This window comes from Mobula birostris, chromosome 1 (genome assembly GCF_030028105.1).
Source record: "Mobula birostris isolate sMobBir1 chromosome 1, sMobBir1.hap1, whole genome shotgun sequence".
Taxonomy (NCBI): domain Eukaryota; kingdom Metazoa; phylum Chordata; class Chondrichthyes; order Myliobatiformes; family Myliobatidae; genus Mobula; species Mobula birostris.
The window spans coordinates 97,738,798-97,760,239 of record NC_092370.1 but is presented as its reverse complement, the minus strand read 5'-3'; the positions used below and the strand labels follow the sequence as shown (position 1 = coordinate 97,760,239).

At 38.6% G+C, this 21,442-nt stretch overlaps 1 protein-coding gene across 1 annotated transcript in view; it reads right to left on the bottom strand.

Annotated features, from left to right (window-relative positions):
- The window catches only part of adgrb1a (adhesion G protein-coupled receptor B1a), a 289,509-nt gene that overhangs the window by 250,194 nt on the left and 17,873 nt on the right, over positions 1-21,442 (bottom strand). Inside the window, exons 5-7 of the mRNA XM_072259584.1 lie at positions 20,620-20,688; positions 8,922-9,030; positions 4,595-4,741 (exon numbers count right to left, since the gene is read on the bottom strand). Of these exons, the coding sequence (XP_072115685.1) occupies positions 4,595-4,741; positions 8,922-9,030; positions 20,620-20,688 (325 nt within the window). The remainder of the gene's footprint in view (positions 1-4,594; positions 4,742-8,921; positions 9,031-20,619; positions 20,689-21,442) is intronic.

Below are 21,442 nucleotides of genomic sequence, written 5' to 3'. Positions count from 1 at the left end.
CTCCCTGTGTGTAAAGATCATAACTGCACATAACATGCAACTATACCTGAAAATTTTGAGAAATGAAGAAATAATCATTTCAGACACAGATTCAACATTAACCTCCATTTGGCTTTCTCTAATTTAAATCAGGTACCACATGCATGTTCAATTTGGGCATGATTAAATTTTGATTGTTAAACCTGTATATAATCCACATACTCCACCTAAATATGCAGTTGTTCAGTGCATTTATGCCAACTACATTACAGCTTTAGACTCCCAAAGCTGGGCATTGGATCATATTTGCCTTGACTGGACAAGGTTAGCAGAACTACTTAAATGAAGAACATCATTGAATCAGATAGGTGTTAATTTAAAAAAAACTGTTTCAATGGTCACCAAAACTGATAATATTCCAATGTTATTGAAAACTGAAATTTAAATTACCTAATCAATAACATCTCCTCATACTGATAATCAACACAGGCTCATCTCAAGGATACGTGCTTAGCCCACTGCTTGACCTTCTCTACATCCATGTCTGTGTGGCGAGGCACCATCTAAATTTGCTGATGACACAATTTTTGTCAGCAGAATCTCAGATGGTGACGTGCAGGCCTACTGCTGTGAGATAGATCAGCTGGTTAAGTGATGTCTCACTTAATATCAGTAAATCCAAGGAATTGATTGTGGACTTCAGGAAACAGAAGTGGAGGGAACACACACAAGTCCTCATCGAGGGATCAGCATTTTCAAGTACCTGGGGTCGACATCTTTTAAGATCTATCCTCGGCCCAACATATTGGTACAATTACTAAGAAGGCATACAAGTGGCTACATTTCATTAGGAGTTTGAGGAGATTTGGTATTTCACTAAAGACTCTAGCAAATTTCTACAGGTATACCATGGAAAGCATTCAAACTAGTTAAATCATTGTCTAGTATGGAGCAGCCACTGCACAGGATCAGAAAAAGCTGCAGAGGGTTGTAAACACAGCCAACTCCACCATGGGAACTAGCCTCCTCTGCATTGAGGACGTCCTCAAAAAGCGATGCTTCGAAAAGGTGGCATCTATCATTAAGGACTCACACCACCTAGGACGTGCCCTCCTCTCACTACTACCATCAGGGAGAATGTACAGGAGCCTGAAGACACTCACTCAATGTTTTAGGAACAGCTTCTTTCCCTCCACTATCAGATATCTGAAAGAGCCATGAACCCATGAACTCCACCGCACTATTTTTGCTCTCTTTTTGTACTACGTACTTATTTTTCACATATAAGTTTCATTGTATTTTATATTTTGCACCGACTGCTGCTACAAATCAACATATGTCAGTGATAATAAAGCTGATTCTGAAACTTCAGGGAGACACCAGAGACCAGTCAACGAGTGGCATGGAGAACCACCACTATTACATTTTCAGCAGCAGAGTTTCTTTTGGGAACAGAATTTTTATTCATCCACTGTTTTAATTTTTTCTGAAGCATCTACCTGCGTCCCATATATTGTTGCAAGGTGTGTACCAAGATCCACAGGGAACAAGTTATATCCACATTATTTCTCTTAAAAAGCAAAAAATTTTGTGGCAGACTTATTGACAGACAGTGATATGTTTGACAATGTCTGCATTAATGATGTTGGGGTCGTCCAGAAGGAAATAGGGTGGGGTGCAATAGTAAGGGAAGACAGGAAAGGTATTAAACCCTCCTTATGAAAACTTATCCTCATTTCCTCTATAATCTTTCCACCAATTTTATCTACACTCTCCAGGTCACTCATGATTTTATACATCTCAATAAAGACAATAAGACCATACAATATAGGAGCAGAATTAGGCCATTTGGCCCATTGAGTCTTCTCTGCCACTTCATCATGGCTACTCCAATGTTCCTCTCAGCCCCAGTCTCCTACCTTCTCCCCATATCCCATCACGCTGAACCAACCAAGAATCTATCAACTTCTGCCTTAAATATACCTAAAGATCTGGCCTCCACAGCTGCCTGTGGCAATGAATTCCACAGATTCACCACTCCTTGCTAGAGAAATTCCTTTTCATCTCCATTCTAAAAGGACACCACTCTATTCTGAGGCTGTGTCCTCTGGTCTTTGACTCTATCACCATAGGAAACTTCCTCTCCATGTTCACTCTATCAAGGCCTTTCACCATTCAATAGGATTCAATGAGGTCATCCCTCATTCTTTTGAATCTGAGTGAATATAGACCCAGAACCATCAGATGGTCTTCATATGATAAGGCATTCAATCCCAGAATCATTTTCACGAACCTCTTTTGAAGACTCTACAGTTTTAGGCATGTCCTTTCTATGATAAGGGGCCCAAACCTGCTCATAATACTTCAAGTGAGGCCTCACCAGTGCTTTATAAAGTTTCAGCATTATATCCTTGCTTTTATATTCTAGTCCTTTTGAAAGGTATGCTAACACTGCATTTGCCTTCCTCACCACAGATTCAACTTGTAACTTAACCTTTAGGGAATGCTGCACAAAGTCCCTTTGCATTTCAGTTTTTTTTTGTATTTTCTCTCTATTTAGAAAATAGTCAACACTTTCATTTCTTCTACCAAAGTGCATGACCATACCCTTCCCCAAATTGTATTCCACTTGCTATTTCATAGCCCATTCTCCTAATCTATCTAAGTCCTTCTGTAGCCTCTCTATTTCTCAAAACTGCCCGTCCCTCCACCCGTCTTCATATTGTCTGCAAACTTTGCAACAAAGCCATCAATTCCATCATCCAAATCATTAACACATAACATAAAAATAATTGATCCCAACACAGACCCCGTGGAACACCAGTAGTCACTGGCAGCCAGCCGGAAAAGGCTCCCTTTATTCCCACTTTTTGCCTCCCGCCAATCAGCCACTGCTTTATCCATGCTAGAATCTTTCCTGTAATACCATGGGCTTGTAGCTTGTTAAGCAGTCTCGTATGTGGTACCTTGTCAAAGGCCTTCTGAAAATCCAAGTGCACAACATCAACTGATTGTCCTTTTTCTATCCTGTTTGTTACTACTCTAAGAATTCCAACAGATCTGTTAGGCAAGATTTTCCCTTGAGGAAACCATGCTGACTACAACCTATTTTATCATGTGCCTCCAGGTACCCTGAGACCTCATCCTTAATAATCGACTCCAACATCTTCCCAATCATTGTGGTCAGACTAACTGGCCTAGAGTTTCCTATCTTCTGCCTCTCTCCCTCTTGAAGAGTGGAATGACATTTGCAATTTCCAGTCTTCTGGAACCATTCCAGAGTGTAGCGATTCTTGAAAGATCAATACTAATGCCTCCATGATCTCTTCAGCCACCACTTTTGCTACTCTGGGCTGTACACCATCTGGTCCAGGTGATTTATCTTCCTTCAGAACTATCAGTACCCCAAGAAACTTCTCTCTAGTTATGGTAACTTCATGCACTTCATGCCCCCGATACCTAGAACTCCACCATACTGCTAGTGTCTTCCACAATGAAGACTGATGCAAGATACTTATGCAGTTCATCTAACATGTCATTGTCTCCCATTACCACCTCTCCAACATCATTCTTCCAGTGGTCTGCAACCCATTCTTGCTTTTTTAACACTTTATTTGTTTGAAGAAACTTTTGATATCCTCTTTAATATTATTGACTAGTTTACTTTTGTATTCCATCTTTACCTCCTTAATGACATTTTTAGTTGCCTTCTGTCGGTTTTTAAAAGCTTTCTAATCCTCTAACTTCCTACTAATCTTTTCTCTATTACATGCCCTCTCTTTGGCTTTTATATTGGCTTTGACTTTTCTTGTTAGCCATGGTTGTGTCATCTTTCATTTAGAAGACTTCTTCCTCTATGGGATGTATATATCCTGTGCTGCCTTAATTGCTTCCAGAAATTCCAGCTATATCTGCTGTGCTGTCATCCTTGCCAGTGTTCTTTTCCAACCAGTTCTGGACAACTCCTCTCTCAAGCTTTTATAATTCCCCTTACTCCCCTGTAATGGTGATACATCTGACTTTAGCTTCTCCTTCTCAAATTTCAGGGTGAAATCATTCATATCATGATCACACCCCTAAAGTTTCTTTTACCATAGCCTTTCTAATCAATTCTAGTTCATTGCACAACGCCCAATACAGAAGAGCTCATCCTCTCGAGGGCTCAACCATGAGCTGCTCTAACAAGTCATATCATAGGCACTCTAGAAATTCACCCTCCTGTAATCCAGCATCAACCTGATTTTTCCAGTCTACCTGCATATTGAAGTCCCCCCATGACTATTTTAATATTGCCCTTTTGGTTTGCCCTTTTCTATTTGGAAGTTTCTCATCAGTCCACAATAAATGGATATATTCTGCATGTCAAGGAGCATCTTTCAATCGAGAAATTCTAAACCTTTCAAATTGATAGTGAAAGGTCATTAATGAAATGTTAACTCTGTTTCTCTCATCAAAATTGCTGCCAGGCCTGTTGAGGTTTCATTATAATTTTTGTTTTCATTTCTGAATTCCAAAGCTTATTGATTTGCTCTCCTGATACAAGCTTTTCATTCAGTTTTTGGTCTGGTGATCCCCATGTGGAATCTGTAAAGTGAAATGAGAAAAAATATCATACCTGTTGATACCCCCTTGGAAAAGACTCTCTTCGAAATAGTGACTTTATCTTCGGAATTCCTCGCCCAGCCAACCATCCCTCTCCATCCTTTCATGGGGAAATTGATATCTGTAGCCCCATTGGCTGGGCGTTTATAAATACATATCACTGAAAAGAAAACAAATACACCAAACCACTTACTTAATAACAAATACTGGTGAATTCTAACTATTTACTATCACACAAGTATATTGGACAAATTTAGCAGCCTTTCCGAAATCATTTGACAGCAAAACAGAAATGAATTGACAGAGCAGCTCCAAACTTCTCTCTCCTACCAACACAAACTTCCAATCTGTTTTCTGACTTTTTGCCATGACAAACTAGTTCCATTTTTCAGCAAAACTGCATAGTCTCACTTCTCTCAGGTATTTTGTCAACAATGTACTGCTCAGCTACCTTAATGGACTACCCAAGAATCAGGAATTAATCAGGGTGAGTGGGCAAATTCATGGCAGATGCAATTTAATGTGGATAAATGTGAGGTTATCCACTTTGGTGGCAAAAATAGGAAAACTGATTATTATCTGAATGGTGGCCGATTAGGAAAAGGGGAGGTGCAACGAGACCTGGGTGTCATTATGCACCAGTCATTGAAAGTGGGCATGCAGGTACAGCAGGCGGTGAAAAAGGCGAATGGTATGCTGGCATTTATAGCGAGAGGATTCAAGTACAGGAGCAGGGAGGTACTACTGCAGTTGTACAAGGCCTTGGTGAGACCACACCTGGAGTATTGTGTGCAGTTTTGGTCCCCTAATCTGAGGAAAGACATCCTTGCCATAGAGGGAGTACAAAGAAGGTTCACCAGATTGATTCCTGGGATGGCAGGACTTTCATATGAAGAAAGATTGGATGAACTGGGCTTGTACTCGTTGGAATTTAGAAGATTGAGGGGGGATCTGATTGAAACGTGTAAGATCCTAAAGGGATTGGACAGGCTAGATGCAGGAAGATTGTTCCCGATTTTGGGGAAGTCCAGAACGAGGGGCCACAGTTTGAGGATAGAGGGGAAGCCTTTTAGGACCGAGATTAGGAAAAACTTCTTCACACAGAGAGTGGTGAATCTGTGGAATTCTCTGCCACAGGAAACAGTTGAGGCCAGTTCATTGGCTATATTTAAGAGGGAGTTAGATATGGCCCTTGTGGCTACGGGGGTCAGGGGGTATGGAGGGAAGGCTGGGGCGGGGTTCTGAGTTGGATGATCAGCCATGATCATAATAAATGGCGGTGCAGGCTCGAAGGGCCGAATGGCCTACTCCTGCACCTATTTTCTATGTATGTTTCTATGTATCTATCTAATATGTTAGTTCTCACTACTGGTTAGATCTCAAATTGGAAAATATGTGCCTACATGAAAGTATTGATTTGCTTGGAGCACACCAAGGACAAGGTAAATTGGAGATACAAGATATTAAATTAAATCCAGGTTCCTTTTCCCAAATTTTGCTGAAGAACTTCATGGTAGGGATTTGTTTCGCAACCTGTCCTTGGGCAGACCATAATGGAAAAAAAAACATTGAATATCCGTTCCAGAACTAAAAGTAAATAAATAAATAAATAAATAAAGCCAATTTCAGAACCATATCATGCCTCTGTAGATAATACTTCTTGGCACATAACTCTGAGAAATATAAAAATATATTTCACTAAGGTTTCATGTGCTTTGCACTAAGCATACACTTGAGTATAATAATTCAATTTGCAGTGAAGTGAGCAAGTTGGTCCATTAGTTGAGGAAAAATCAAGCTCAACTCAATACAGTTCCCACTGTCAACGTATGCATCAGTCCAGAAGAATTATGAAGATTAAGTGGTCATCCAATGGCTAATGCAATGTTAACAATGTTCAATATAGATTACCCATTTCCTCAAGGAGTTAAGAGGTATAAAATATGGTCACTTTTGATGAACAATCAGGACGCAGGTTTTCCAACAAAGTCCAGTGGTAAGGAGGATTCTTCTTCTCCAGTATACCAAGTCTGCAGATTCGGATTGCTTGTATAGTTGAGAACAAGCAGATATTTGTTCAAAAGAAGTTAGTATTTGCTAGATAAGAATTTTTGGATTATCAGGGAAGCTAAGATCACTGCACTGAATTGAAGTGCTGTACAAATTTATTGTGATCAAACTGAAAGGTGGGCCAAGCTTGTGGAACTGAAAGGCCTACTTATGAACTCCTAAGACTGAGATACAAGGTGAGAAAATACAAATTAGGACCAGGATTATGCTCATATGGTTCTTCGAGCTCACTTTGCCACTCAATAATGTAATTGAAATGATCTTGTCATCAGCTTCAGTTTCCTATCTGCTCCCCCTAAACAGTGATTTTCCTTTAATCTAAAGGATGGCTTATAGCAATCAGTGTACAATGTCCCAGCATATCAGGGGAGAACAAGAATCCTTAATATCATGTTCTTACACCTCAATGACAGCCACTGGTTTAGGATAGGCAGATAATTTTATTTTATATTGGAGCCACACATCAAAATGATTTCTGTGAAAAGTGACATGCCGTATCCAATAAGGGTCATTTGTGAAGAACACAATGCAGGCAGTCCCTGCAGGACTATAACAATTAATCTACTTGATTTCTAACTGAGAAAAGTAGGGTCCTTTAGGGGGCTTGAATTTTTTCAATTAATTCAGTGCCAAGTATGGAAATGTAAGAGTAAAGGTTTTGATCCATGAAAACTCAGAATATGTTTGACATATTAAGAATGAGGGAAAGAATAATACCCTCAAGCAAATGTCCTCTGCGGAACTCAATTTTTGAAGATGTACTTGTTGCATGCATTCTTATGATAAAAAATATGACTTTTAGTTTATGTAGACTCTATTTCAAAACTATTTTCCATTTATTCTGCTCTAGACTTCATTGTTCTTTGGAAACTCTTCATTCTCATACCTAAAAGGAACCATACAAACACACTGAAAACAATTCAGTTTTCAGTGACAAGTACGGCTGAACTATGTAAATGAAAACAACGCAGGGGGAAAAAAGCATAAATTTACATAAATAATTATACTATTAAGGCAGATCATTTTGAACTGCTTTATCTGTTATAGCACTCGTATTTTCCATTATGTTTCACAGGCCTTATAAATCCTATAATATTTTCAATAAAATCATTTGAGGTTTGGTTGAATCACAGCCTCATAAATATATGTTCAAACATAATCCAGTTCTTACACAAACATCTTACTGCATAAAATTCAAAGGATAAGAAGCATCAGATTGTGAACATAAGATTTGGAAAATCAGACAGAAATTCAGCATGTATTAAGACTATTGGTACTATCCTTGGATTTGTATGCATGTACTTGAATTGTTGGGGGTTTCATTTCCCCTGGTGGCACTTGCCTTAATAAGCATGCCTACAATTCAATTGTGGACCACTTAAATATGTTAATGTTTGTATTCAAGCAGTTTCACAGCTGTACTCAGCAAGACAACAGAAATCATCTGAATGAAGAGATTAGTATCATACATTTTTATAGAGGGAAAATAGAAAATACAACAGGCTGGTGGACATATGGCAGATAGATTTTAAACACTAAGAAATATTAAGTTTTTCATTATAGTAGGAAGAATGAAGGGTGACAATAAAAACTTGCAATTGTCAAAAGGAATAAAGGGATTTGGAGAACGATATATGTGCATAAATCATTGAACGTGGCAGGGTCAGTTGAGAAAACAGTGAAGAAAAACATGATCGCTGGCTTGATAAACAAAGGCGGCATACATGAGCAATGAGGCAATGATGTATCATAATAAAAACCCCCTTTGGCCACCACTGTAGTACTATAGTCAGTTCATGACACCACCCTCCAGGAAAGATGCAAAGGTCTTAGAGAGTGTTCATGTTGGATTTACTGGAATTCTTCCAGGAATGAATAATGTAGATAAACTGGAGATGCTGGATTTTGCTCTCTTTGGAAAAGGAATGGATGCGCAGAGATTGACACAACTCTTCCCATTTTCTCTATTTGATCACAAGAAAACATTTTAAAAGTTATTTTAAGGCCTCAACAGCTTTTCGGTCATGGCAGATACACTTTTTCTTCCCAGCCTTTTCAAACTCCAGCCCTCCCCACCCTTTCTGACTTCCAGTTCTCTCCTGGTTGATAAGGTATGAGCTAGGCTGTAAGTAGTTATTTGTTACCCTAAGATTATTTTGCTTTAGTTTAATATTGTTAATTGTTAACTAATTTTCAAAAACATCAGAAACGAAAATCAATATCACATCATGACTAGTGAACATTTTAGAAGTTATAAAAAATCAGCACACCTAGGTTTTCAGTGACAAGATAGGAGTCTCTGAAGTCATTCAGTCGAAAACCAATGACATCAATAAAATTCTCAACAGTCTGCATCACTTCCCTTGAGTTTGGCCCAGTCTGTAAAATGAAAACAAAACACTTGAATTGTAGCAGTCACAAACTCAACAGAAGATTGTCTACAGTGCCATCATCTCTGTTGGGTGATGAAAATCACACCATGTAATAATGACAGCTTATGTAATATACTTGCAAAATTCACTTCCAATGGAGCACATAGATAGCTTTGTGGTTTGGCACACTGCCTCCTACTTGAGATGGATTTCTGGGCAAATATCTCAAGAGACAGTATTCCATTACAATTAGTTCAATTATGCGACAGGAAAGATATTATCCCACAAGAGCAAGAAATCCTCCACAGCAATGAAATCTTTTGGCCTGAATGGGACAATTTAAAATTTACTATGCTCTGTATGTCTATATAGTAGTTGTATTAGATAGTATACTGCATATATAGTGTATGTATACGAATTGAGATGCATTCTATAGAGTTGGTTTATAGCTAAGCAGGAAGGAGAGTTGTATATTTCATATTTCAGCAATATTTGAGAAATATTGTAATTATATTGTATATAGTTTGATTAAGCATTCCTTGTTGTTGAAATATAGTTGGTCATGGTGTATATACGTATACAATGTATACAAAATATGTGAATTACAATGTTTTGACACTACCAAGTCATATGTTCACACTTGGCTTCAAGTAAAAACTAAGTTAGACTCGTATCTCTCAGCTGCCTTGCTTTTTCCTTTTGCTTATTTTTATGTTTTGGGGTTACAAAACATAACAGTATGTCTTTGGAATATGGGAGGAAACCAAAGCACACAGAGTCAACCCACATGATCACATCAAGAAGGTACATACTCCTTACAGAATGCGGTGAAAATCAAACCCTGATGACTGATTGCTGGCACCATCTAGGTTACTCAGTCCCGTGCAACTCTCTTAGTTATCAGATTTTTCATTAGCAGTGCAGAGTAGTGCTCTTTTCAAAACTGCAACTTGACTTTTTACCATTTTCTCTTCCCTGTGCAGTCCATTTACTTTTGTCTGGCTGACATGCTCTTTATATTCATTCTATTTTGTTATGCATTTAAATCTGCATTGGTCTAGTTTTGTAAAGCCCCTGACCCAATATTAACATAATTTATTTGGGCAGGGCAGTTTATGTTTAGAAGGTGCAATTTTGCTCATGCTCCTTTTAATTCCTGACTGTAACTCAATTTTATCTCTGTCAACTGTTTCTATTGATACAGCTATTTTCAACTGCTCTTCTAAATATCAGTTGTGCTTCAATTAGGAGCCATGTTTAATGCTTTCTTGTCAGATTCCAGAAAATAAATGATTTATCAGTGAATCATTAAGCCCATTACCAAACTAACAATCCTCAGACAACTTCTTCAATTCAGCCACATATGATGAAATGGACTCTCATTCCTTTTGATTCCACTTATGAAATCTATAATTTTCTGCAACCAACAATGATTTTGGTTCTAAGTATTCCAGCATTACTTTCACATTATCAGCCAAGCTCCTTTGGTTTGGTTGGAGCAGTCAAACACTGAAGCAAACTCTATGCCTTTAAATCAAATACACTCAGCAAAATTAGTACTTGTTTCTCATTGGCTACTCCATTTGCTTTAAAATACTGCTCATTCCATTCCTTATACAGTTATCTATTATGTAATCAAACATGCCAATCTTTCTGAAGTAGCCAGCATTTTCTACTGTTTTTTTTAATGATTATTATCACCTGATAACTCACTCTTTATGAATTCGTGAATTCTTCCATTTTCTGCCTTTTTTTTTAACTTATTCACCCTTCCTTTTGAGCAGCTCTGAAGGAAAAAAAATCGTGCTGTGCTTTTTAACTCGACCAATTCTCGCTGTGCTTTTCTAAACTTGAATATTCACTGTGCTTCAACAGCTAGGTAGTCATCACTGGATAAAAGGGAAAAGACAGGAGGCCAGGAGAACGGGTCATAATTTCAGTTTTACTTTAAGTGAGGCACAAAAATATGACGTGTGGCAGCTTCATGATGTATGCAATTCACGTATTTCATACAAAGAATTATGATGAATTATTTGAACAACAAAGAATGCTTAATCAAATGAATATTTACGGTATTACTCAAATATTATAGATACCTTAAATGCACAATACATACTGTTAGGGTTAGTGAGTTGTGGGCATGCTATGTTTGTTTCGGAAGCATGGCAACTCTTGCAGGCTGCTTCCAGCACAAACCTCACTGATATGATTTGAAGAAAACAATGCATTTTCCTATATGTTTCGATATACATGTGACAAATAAAACAAATTTTTAAAAAATCACTAACAACAGCCTGTCAACCTCCCCTCCACCCCCATCTTACCCACCCCCCCTACACACACACACACTCCTCCTTACCCTCACTGCTCTGTCCTTCTTTCTCCTAAAGAAGAATAGTAATCAAACAAGAACTAAACCTAATGTTCCTCTCTCAGAATCAGAATTATCACCGGCTTATATGACATGTAATTTGTTGTTCTGTGGCAGCAGTACCTTAAAAAGACATTAAAATTATTATAAATTACAAAAGAAATAAAAACTGCCAAGCAAAAGAAATAATGTGACCAGACAGAAATCTGATGGTGGAGGGGAAGGAGCTGTTCCCAAATCATTGAGCATGAGCCTTGAGGCTCCTGAACCTCCTTCCTGATGGCAGTAACGAGTAGAAGGCATGGTAAGTCCATGATGGTGAGGGTGCATTCTGCAGTCCTGAGGCATACAAACAGTAGGGGAAGGGGTGTGTCCACGATTGAGCTGGCTAGAATCTACAACCCTCTGCAGCCTCTTGCAGTCCTTTGCATTGGAGGCTCCATGCTATGCTGTGATGAACCGGATTTGATCAGGGACCTCGAGGTAAAGGAGCCATTAGGAGGTAGTGACCATAATATGATAAGCTTTAACCTACAATGTGAGAAGGAGAAGGGAAACTTGCAAGTGTCAGTATTACAGTTGAACAAAGGGAACTATGGTGCTATGAGGGAGGAGCTGGCCAAAGTTCAATGGAACAATACCCTAGCAGGGATGACAGTGGAACAGCAATGGCAAGTGTTTCTGGGAATAATGCAGAAGGTGCAGGATCAGTTTGTTCCAAAGAGGAAGAAAGATCCTATGGGGAGTAAGGGGAGGCCGTAGCTGACAAGGGAAGTAATGGACAGTATAAAAATAAAAGAGAAGAAGTATAACATAGCAAAGACAAGTGGGAAGCCAGAGGAGTGGGAAAAATTTAAAGAGCAACAGAAGGTAACTAAAAAGGCAATACGCGGAGAAAAAAATGAGGTATGAAGGTAAACTAACCAAGAATATAAAGGAGGATAGTAAAAGCTTCTTTAGGTATGTGAAAAGGTAAAAATTAGTTAAGACCAAAATTGGGCCCTTGAAGACAGAAGCGGGTGAATTTATTATGGGGAACAAGGAAATGGCAGATGAGTTGAACAGGTACTTTGGATCTGTCTTCACTAGGGAAGACACAAACAATCTCCCGGATGTAATAGTGGCCAAAGGACCTGGGGTAATGGATGAATTGAAGGAAATTTATATTAGGTAGGAAATGGTGTTGGATAGGCTGTTGGGTTTGAAGCCTGATAAGTCCCCGGGACCTGATGGTCTGCATCCCAGGGTACTTAAGGAGGTGGCTTTAGAAATCGTGGACGCATTGGTAATCACTTTCCAATGTTCTATAGATTCAGGATCAGTTCCTGTGGATTGGAGGGTGGCTAATGTTGTCCCTCTCTTCAAGGAGGGAGGAAGAGAGAAAACAGGGAATTATAGACCAGTTAGTCTGACGTCGGTGGTGGGAAGGATGCTGGAGTCAATTATAAAAGATGAAATTACGATACATCTGGATAGTAGTAACAGGATTGGTCCGAGTCAGCATGGATTTACGAAGGGGAAATCGTGCTTGACCAATCCTCTGGAATTTTTTGAGGATGTAACTATGAAAATGCACAAGGGAGAGCCAGTGGACGTGGTGTACCTGGACTTTCAGAAAGCCTTTGATAAAGTCCCACATAGGAGATTAGTGGGTAAAATTAGGGCACATGGTATTGGGGGCAGAGTACTGACATGGATTGAAAATTGGCTGGCTGACAGAAAACAAACAGTAGCGATTAACGGGTCCCTCTCAGAATGGCAGGCGGTGACCAGTGGGGTACCGCAGGGTTCAGTGCTGGGACCACAGCTGTTTACAATATATATTAATGATTTAGATGAGGGAATTAAAAGTAACATTAGCAAATTTGCTGATGACACAAAGCTGGGTGGTAGTGTGAAATGTGAGGAGGATGCAGGGTGACTTGGACAGGCTGGGTGATTGGGCAGATGCATGGCAGATGCAGTTTAATGTGGATAAATGTGAGGTTATCCACTTTGGTGGTAAGAACAGGAAGCCAGATTATTATCTAAATGGAGTCAAGTTAGGAAAAGGGGAAGCACAACGAGATCTAGGTGTTCTTGTACATCAGTCACTGAAAACAAGCATGCAAGTACAGCAGGCAGTGAAGAAAGCTAATGGCATGCTGGCCTTCATAACAAGGGGAATTGAGTATAAGAGCAAAGAGGTCCTTCTGCAGCTGTACAGGGCCCTGGTGAGACCACACCTGGAGTGCTGTGTGCAGTTTTGGTCTCCAAATTTGAGGAAGGACATTCTTGCTATTGAGGGAGTGCAGCATAGGTTCACAAGGTTAATTCCCAGGATGGCGGGACTGTCATATGTCGAAAGATTGGAGCGAATGGGCTTGTATACTCTGGAATTTAGAAGGCTGAGAGGGGATCTTATTGAAACATACAAGATTATTAAGGGATTGGACACGCTGGAGGCAGGAAGCATGTTCCCGCTGATGGGTGAGTCCAGAACCAGAGGCCACAGTTTAAGAATTAGGGGTAGGCCATTTAGAACGGAGTTGAGGAAAAACTTTTTCACTCAGAGAGTGGTGGATATATGGAATGCTCTGCCCCAGAAGGCTGTGGAGGCCAAGTCTCTGGATGCTTTCAAGAAAGAGATGAATAGAGCTCTTAAAAGTAGCGGAATCAAAGGTTATGAGGATAGGGCAGGAACTGGATACTGATAGTGGATGATCAGCCATGATCACAGTGAATGGCGGTGCTGGCTCAAAGGGAGGAATGGCCTACTCCTGTACGTATTGTCTATTGATGCAACCAGTCAGAACGTTCTCCATCATCGTACATCTTCAGAAATTCAAGATTCGAGATTCAAGTACATTTATTATCGAAGAATGTATACATTATGCTACCTTGAGATTTGCTTGCTCACAGGTAGCCATGAAGCAAGAAACCTGAAAGAACCCAATTAAAAAAAATAAAAGACCAACACTTGATGCGCAACAGAAAGAAAAAAATACAAATCATGCAAACAATTGAAGCAAACTACAGCATTCCAAACCAAAATTGAGTCCTCAGATGAAAACCCCAGAGCAGATCAGGGTAGGCTCAAAGCCTTGCTTATCAGTTTATCATATTAGTGGGCATGGAGCACAGCAGCCAAGACTGCCTTCAAAACCTTAGTGCCATGAAGATAACCATTGCAGCATCTTTGTTGACATACAAAATCTTCTCAAGTTTCCAGAGAAATAGAGCCACTGCTGTGCCTTCTTCATGATTGTATCAATGTGTTGGACTCAGAATAGATTTTCCAACCTGTTGACACCCAGAAACCTGAAACTCCTCACCTTTTCCACCAATTGCCTCTCAATGACGAATGAAGAGTATTCTCCCAACTTCCACTTCCTGACGTGCACAATCGACTCCTCGGTCTTGCTAATGTTGAGGGGGAAGTTGTTGTTGTGACACCCATCCACCACCTGATCTGTCTCACTCCTGGGTGCGTCCTCACCATCAACTGTGATTTTACCAATAACAGTGTTTTCAAGTGCAAATTTATATATAGTGTTTGAGTGCAGAGAGAGTAGGGTAACTCACCCTTGTGATGCAACAGTGTTGATTGTCAGTGTAGAGATAGTATGACAGATCCATTCTTCCTAAGAAGGAAGTTGCAGAGGGAGGTAGAGAGCCCATCTTTTGAAGCTTGTTGATTAATACTAGGGATGATGGTGTTGAAATCTGAGCTGCCATCACAGCAGCCTGATATATATTTTGTTGTTGATTAGATACTCCAATGCAGGTAAGAGAGCCAGTGAGTTTGCATCCACTGTAAACCTGATGTGGTGGCGAAATAATTGCAGTGAGAGCGGACCCTTGATCAGGCAGGAGTTCAGAGTCATCTTTCAGCCTCTCGAAGTACTTCATTAATGTAGATGTGATCTTGCCGTAAAGATGCATTTTTTTGTGAATCGAGATTCCAAAAGAAACCAGGCAGTGTTTGTTCGCATAGCACCTCAGAACTTATTAGCTCAGAGGCACTGCCGAGTGAAGGATGGTGACTTGCAAGGTTTGTTGATGAATCAAGATTCTGCAACAGTTATAAACTCAGGAAAAACAGACCCAAAGCTCTGGTAAGAAATCACATGTAAAGAGTTTTAATGAATGTATAAATTAAACCAACACACACAAAATGCTGGAGGAACTCAGCAGGCCAGGCAGCATTTATGGTAAAAAGTACAGTCGATGTTTCAGGCCGAGAGCTTTGGCAGGACATTATTTGAAATTAAATATCATTTTTATCTAATGAAGAAATGAACGAAGGGCCGTAATTTGAGAATTACTGTGTCATTCTGCACTCGTGTGAAATGTCCACTGTGGTTCATAATATTACTCAGTCTTGTCAGCAGACACTTTTGATAAAGCTGGTTAGATTGTCCTCTATGCTAACTTGATTCGTTATCAAGGCAATACACGTTGAACAGTGACTAAAGAACATATATAGCAGAAAATCTTATTGCCATCCATTGTCACTCTGAGCCACCTCTTCCTCGATAGTTGCCATGGCAGCAGAAGACTTGGCTGGATACATTCAAATCTGTGGGAACTAGTAACAAATGTTTTCTGCTTTTTATATTCAATGGAGAGTGATGTGATGAGTGTGAGCACATTAACCATTTTATTGCCAAACTGGTGTTTTTTCTTCTTTTGCCTATGCCAAAGCATTATCAGACATGTTTCACTCAAAATGTCAGATTCTTTCAAAAATAATTATCACTTTGACAAAACTCCAGCCAGAATTTATATTATTTTTCTTTAGACTCCATAATATCGTCAGAATCTATTTATCTCTGAACATTCAGTTTAAAATGCTTCCCACCCCAAAAACTATTCCACAAGATATCTGGGAACAGTGTGGTATCATCACTTTGGCATATTGTGGCCAGGACTTCCATGGAAATAAGGACAAATGGAATCAGGTGATAAGAGCTTTCAGCTCTAGCCCTTCTTATAACCACAGCCTAAACATGTTTGAAAAAATTGGCATCTTATCCACAAACCTAATTTTCTTCCTATGCATCAGTGGATTTTTCTGCCTAGTGCACTGCAGCAACTTACTTATCAAAGTTACAAGCTTCCTCAGCAACAAGCCACTTAAAGGGCAAAGTGTGGTGGTGCAGGGAAACAGCACTACAGAGATGTTTTGCTCAAGTCACATGTCAATCTGATTTGGAATGACATTGGCATTCATCAACCTTGTTACAAAAACCTTAAATATGCTATGTAAATTTTACACCAACTTAACCACACAGATAAGACATTGACTCACTACCCACTAAGATGATAAGAGCCATAGGATATGGTTCAACACACACACAATCCTGGAGGAACTCAACAGGTCAGGCAGCATCTATGGAAATGAATAAACAGTCGACATTTTAGGGTGAGACCCTTCATTAGGACTGGAAAGGAAGAGGGAAAACTGTAGAATAAAATTGAGGGGGGAGGGGTAACTTCTTCTTTGGGATAAAATAATCCTGCATCTTCCAAATTACTCCCAGTAACACCTGCCATTGCTGCTCTGCTGTCATCATTGCGAGGATCACACTTCCAATCATCTTTACCAGCTCCTCTCTGGTGCTTTTGTAGTTACCACAACTTAACTGTAATATCAATACATCTGACTTTAGCTTCTCCCTCTAACTTTGCAGAATGAATTCTATCATATTATGATGGACCGCCTCTTCAGAGATCCTTTGCATTAAGCTGCCTAAACAAATCTAATTAGTTGTACACACCAAATCTAAAATTGCCCTTTCCCCAGTGGGCTTGACTATATAAACTGCTCTAAAAGGCCATCTAATAGGCATTCTATAAATTCCTTCTCTTAGGATCCAGTACCAACCTGAATCTCCCAGTTTGAAGTCCCTCATGACCATGGGATCATGTCTTTTCTAGCTTCATGATCTTTAAATAAAGCTTAGGTTTGCAAATGATTAAAAATATTATAGAAAATCATTCCAATGGAATTTGCAGCTACAATATTTACTGTACTCAACTAGCGCCAATTGCATTTCTGATCTATAATGACTCCAAAAGTGTAAATAGTGGAGCATCTGATATCCAACAAAATAGATTAACTTCTTCAGGTGAAATGATTTATTGGATACGATTTTGTGACACAAATGTTACTTTCCCCATACCAGGCTTCATCTGGTAAATAAACCTGAACTGATAAATGGTAACAATAATAATAGTAATAATAATACTACAAGATTGGGTGGTTAGCAAAAAGATTATCAAAAATACATAATAAAAGATCAGCAAATTCCAGATGATAAATGCAGAAAATACGAAGAGAAACCAGAACCAATCCAGCACATTACAAGATCCTGCAGCAGTTTAACTCAGTCTGATTACTTGCACAGGCACAATCAAATGGCAAACATTATTCACCAAAATCTTGCTTTAAAGTACAAACTCATAAAAGAAACTATACGTTATTATAAGTACAAGCCTGGTCTAGTTTTAGCGTCAGGTCCCATAAATTATATTACAAGCAATCCATTATCACAGGTGGGACAATCCAGAATAAACATCCAGATATAACAATACAGGATAAACAAGCAAGAGCAACTTACTTAATAGATATAGCCATTCCAACCACACATAACATACAGAAATCAATAAGTGAAAAACATCAGGAATATGCTGAATTAAAAGATGAAATTGAAAGACTATGGAACATGAACAGAGTATACATTGTCCCAATAGTAATATCTACAACTGGTACCATCCTAAATCACTACACAATAGCATTAAACAATTAGGCCTAAACAGCAACATTTATGTAAATCTCCTGAAAGCCACAATACTAAGCACCACTAAAATAGTCTGAAAGTTCTTGGTAATTGAGAAATGAATGTGCTTGGCTATGCCTGAACCTCATGTATTACCAGCTTGAGCTGAGAAAGAATAAATAATATAGCTTTATTTATATAGGACCCCCATTTCATACATTAAGATGCAGGCTCAGAGTGCTTTACATTGATTGTAAAGATAAATCAATATAGTCATAGAAATACGAGGCAAAATTAAGAATCATAAGTAAAGACAAACATTATATAGAATAAAATGTAATAAAATATACCAAATTATATAAATGTAATCAATATCAAGAGGCATTAATTGAATTGAATTGACTATTTCTTACAACCTTCACATAAATGAGGAGTAAAATTCTCTACGTTAGATTCACACTTCTTTTTTATTGCTAACAATAACAAAAAAATCATTTTTTTCCTTACTTAAATAGTTTTAAGGTGCTTGGAAGCAGGTACAGAATAGATGTCAGGGGTAAATTTTTTTACACAGAGAGTGGTGAGTGCGTGGAATGGGCTGCCAGCAGCGGTGGTGGAGGTGGAAATGATACTGCCTTTTAAGAGACTCCTAGATGGTTACATGGAGCTTAGTAAAATAGAGGGCTATGAATAAAGCCTAGGTAGTTCTAAGGTAGGGACATGTTCGGCACAGCTTTGTGGGCCAAAGGGTCTGTATTGTGCTGTAGGTTTTCTATGTTTCTATGTTTTACGTCTCGGTCTGAATGTGCAATGTGCAAATTATAGTAATTTGTAATAAGTAGTATGTACAGTAAGATATACAACAGAACAGTCAATATAGCTTAGAAATACAATTGTGTCAGCATGAATTAATCAGTCTGAAGGCCTGTCCCGGAGCCTGTTAGTCCTGGCTTTAATGCTGCGGTACCATTTACACTTACAGTAGTCCTATAAGTAGGCCAAATTAAAAAGTTGTTTTTTAGAATTACTTTGAAGCATTCCTCCGTATTAGCCTGGCATATCTTAGTCGGTAGACTAATCCAGATTTTTGGTGCATAGGAGCAGAAGGCCACATCACCAGACCTTATATGCTTGGCTCCCGGAACACTAAGCAAACCAGTATTCACAGATATAAGATTATGATAGGGATGTAAGTGGATAGACACTCCAAAATATATGGAGGAGCTGGACTATTCAGAGCCTTATATACAATTAAGAATCTTTTAAAATCTATCCTAAGGGACTCAGACAAAGAGTGCAATAATGCCAAAACCAGTGAAGTGTGCTCAGATTTTCTTTTTTTTTGTTGTTAGGATTCTTGTTGCTGTATTTTGAATAAGCTGCAGCACTTCTTAGGCAGTCCTGACAAGAGTGCATTACAGTAGTCTGATTGGCTAAAAGCAAAAGTGCATACCAATTTTTCTGCATCTTGCGATGTTCCTTAAATGAAAGAATGCAGTCTTAATAATATCGTTAATATGTGATTTGAAATTTAGCACAGAGTCAATAATAACACCTAAATTATTTACTTCTAGCTTGATTTGTAAGGCCTGAAGGTCAAGTTTATTTCTAAGATTCACACTTTTTTTTGCTAACAATAACAAAAAAATTCAGACTTTTCCTTATTTAATTTAAGGAAATTTATATTTATTCATTCTGTAATGCTAGCAAGATATTGGAGCAGAGGGTTTAGAGCCTCAGGGTCCAAACAAATACAGCTGTGTGTCTTCTGCATAGTTGTGGTAATTCACCTTGTGATTTGAAATATTCTGACCTAATAGGAGCATGTAGAGTGAAAACAACAACGGGCAGAGAATTGATCCTTGCAGCACACCAAACACAATGTCACGGATTTTGGACGCACCATCACCACAACTAACAAAGAATTTTATTTCCGTTATATAAAACAGAAATCAGGCTAAGGAAGTACAACAAAGTCCTGCCCATTGTCTAAAGTTGTTTATGAGAATGCTGTGATCTACAGTATCAAATGCTGCACTTAAATCGAAGAGAACAAGGACTGATATGTTACCTGCATCGGCGGTAAGACCCAAGTCACTAACTAATTTAAGAAATACAGTTTCGGTACTCTGATATTGCATCTTTACATCCATCAAACAGCTTCATCAAAACATCAAATGAGGCAAAACATTGCTTTAGGAAAGCTCAAATGCATACTCAAAAAGCAACTTAATTTTCTGGATGTGCAGGTATCTATATGTATATCCAACTTTACAGAAACTAAGAAAATCAATTTTTCATTTCAACTTTAACTCCATGGCTGTAAACTAAACAGTCCAATAACAGCATGGTTTGCTGTCAAAAGGAGTTGTAGAGGATTGACCATATGCATTTAATTCAGTGATTGCTTCAACAGAACTTTTTTAATTATTTAAAATTTGACTTTCTCTTTAACTCTTACCAGCTGCGCTTCTTTCCATCTTGGCTTATTTTCTTCTGATAACAAATTACTTACTATTTGAACAAAATTCTGCAAAACAAAAAAAAAATGTATATTGCAACATTAATGATAAAATGAGCACTCCTAAAGCAGAATAGATATTAGATTATATGTGTAGTCAGTTCAGTAATATGTACCTGAGGCGCTGCCTCGAGAAGGCAATTTCCATCATCAAAGTTTCCCACCATCCATGCCATTTTCTCAGGGCTATCATCCGGCAGAAGTTACAGAAGCACAAAGTCCCACACCACCAGGTTCTCGAAAGGCTACCTACCTTCAACCACTTACTTCTTGAACCAATCTACATAACCCTAATCACTACTTCAATATAATGACACTCTAATCACTTTGATTGCTTTGCACTTCTTGGACTTTGTTTTTCTATCTGATTTTATTTGTGTTCTTTCTTGTAAAAGTTGTGTATAATTTTGGTTTAACTGTTTTTCTTGTGAATGCTGTAATTTTCAATACTTCTCCAACAATATCCCTCAAACGCAACACAGTAAGAAGTATATTGTTCTGAAGAAGGGTCTTAGCCTGAAACGTTCAATGTTTGTTCATTTCTATGGATTTTGTTTGACCTGCTGAATGTTGTCAACTCACTTCTCACAACAAAGATAGCATCAGAGAACTGGCTGTTGAACTAAATAGTAAAAATGATGGATTGATTTGTTCTCCTTCCAACTCTGCAACTTTTTCTGGAAGTGTGAAAGTGACATTTTTGGCATAGAACAATTTGAAAAACACATAATCAAAACGTAAGAGAATTGAAAGAATAGAAAGA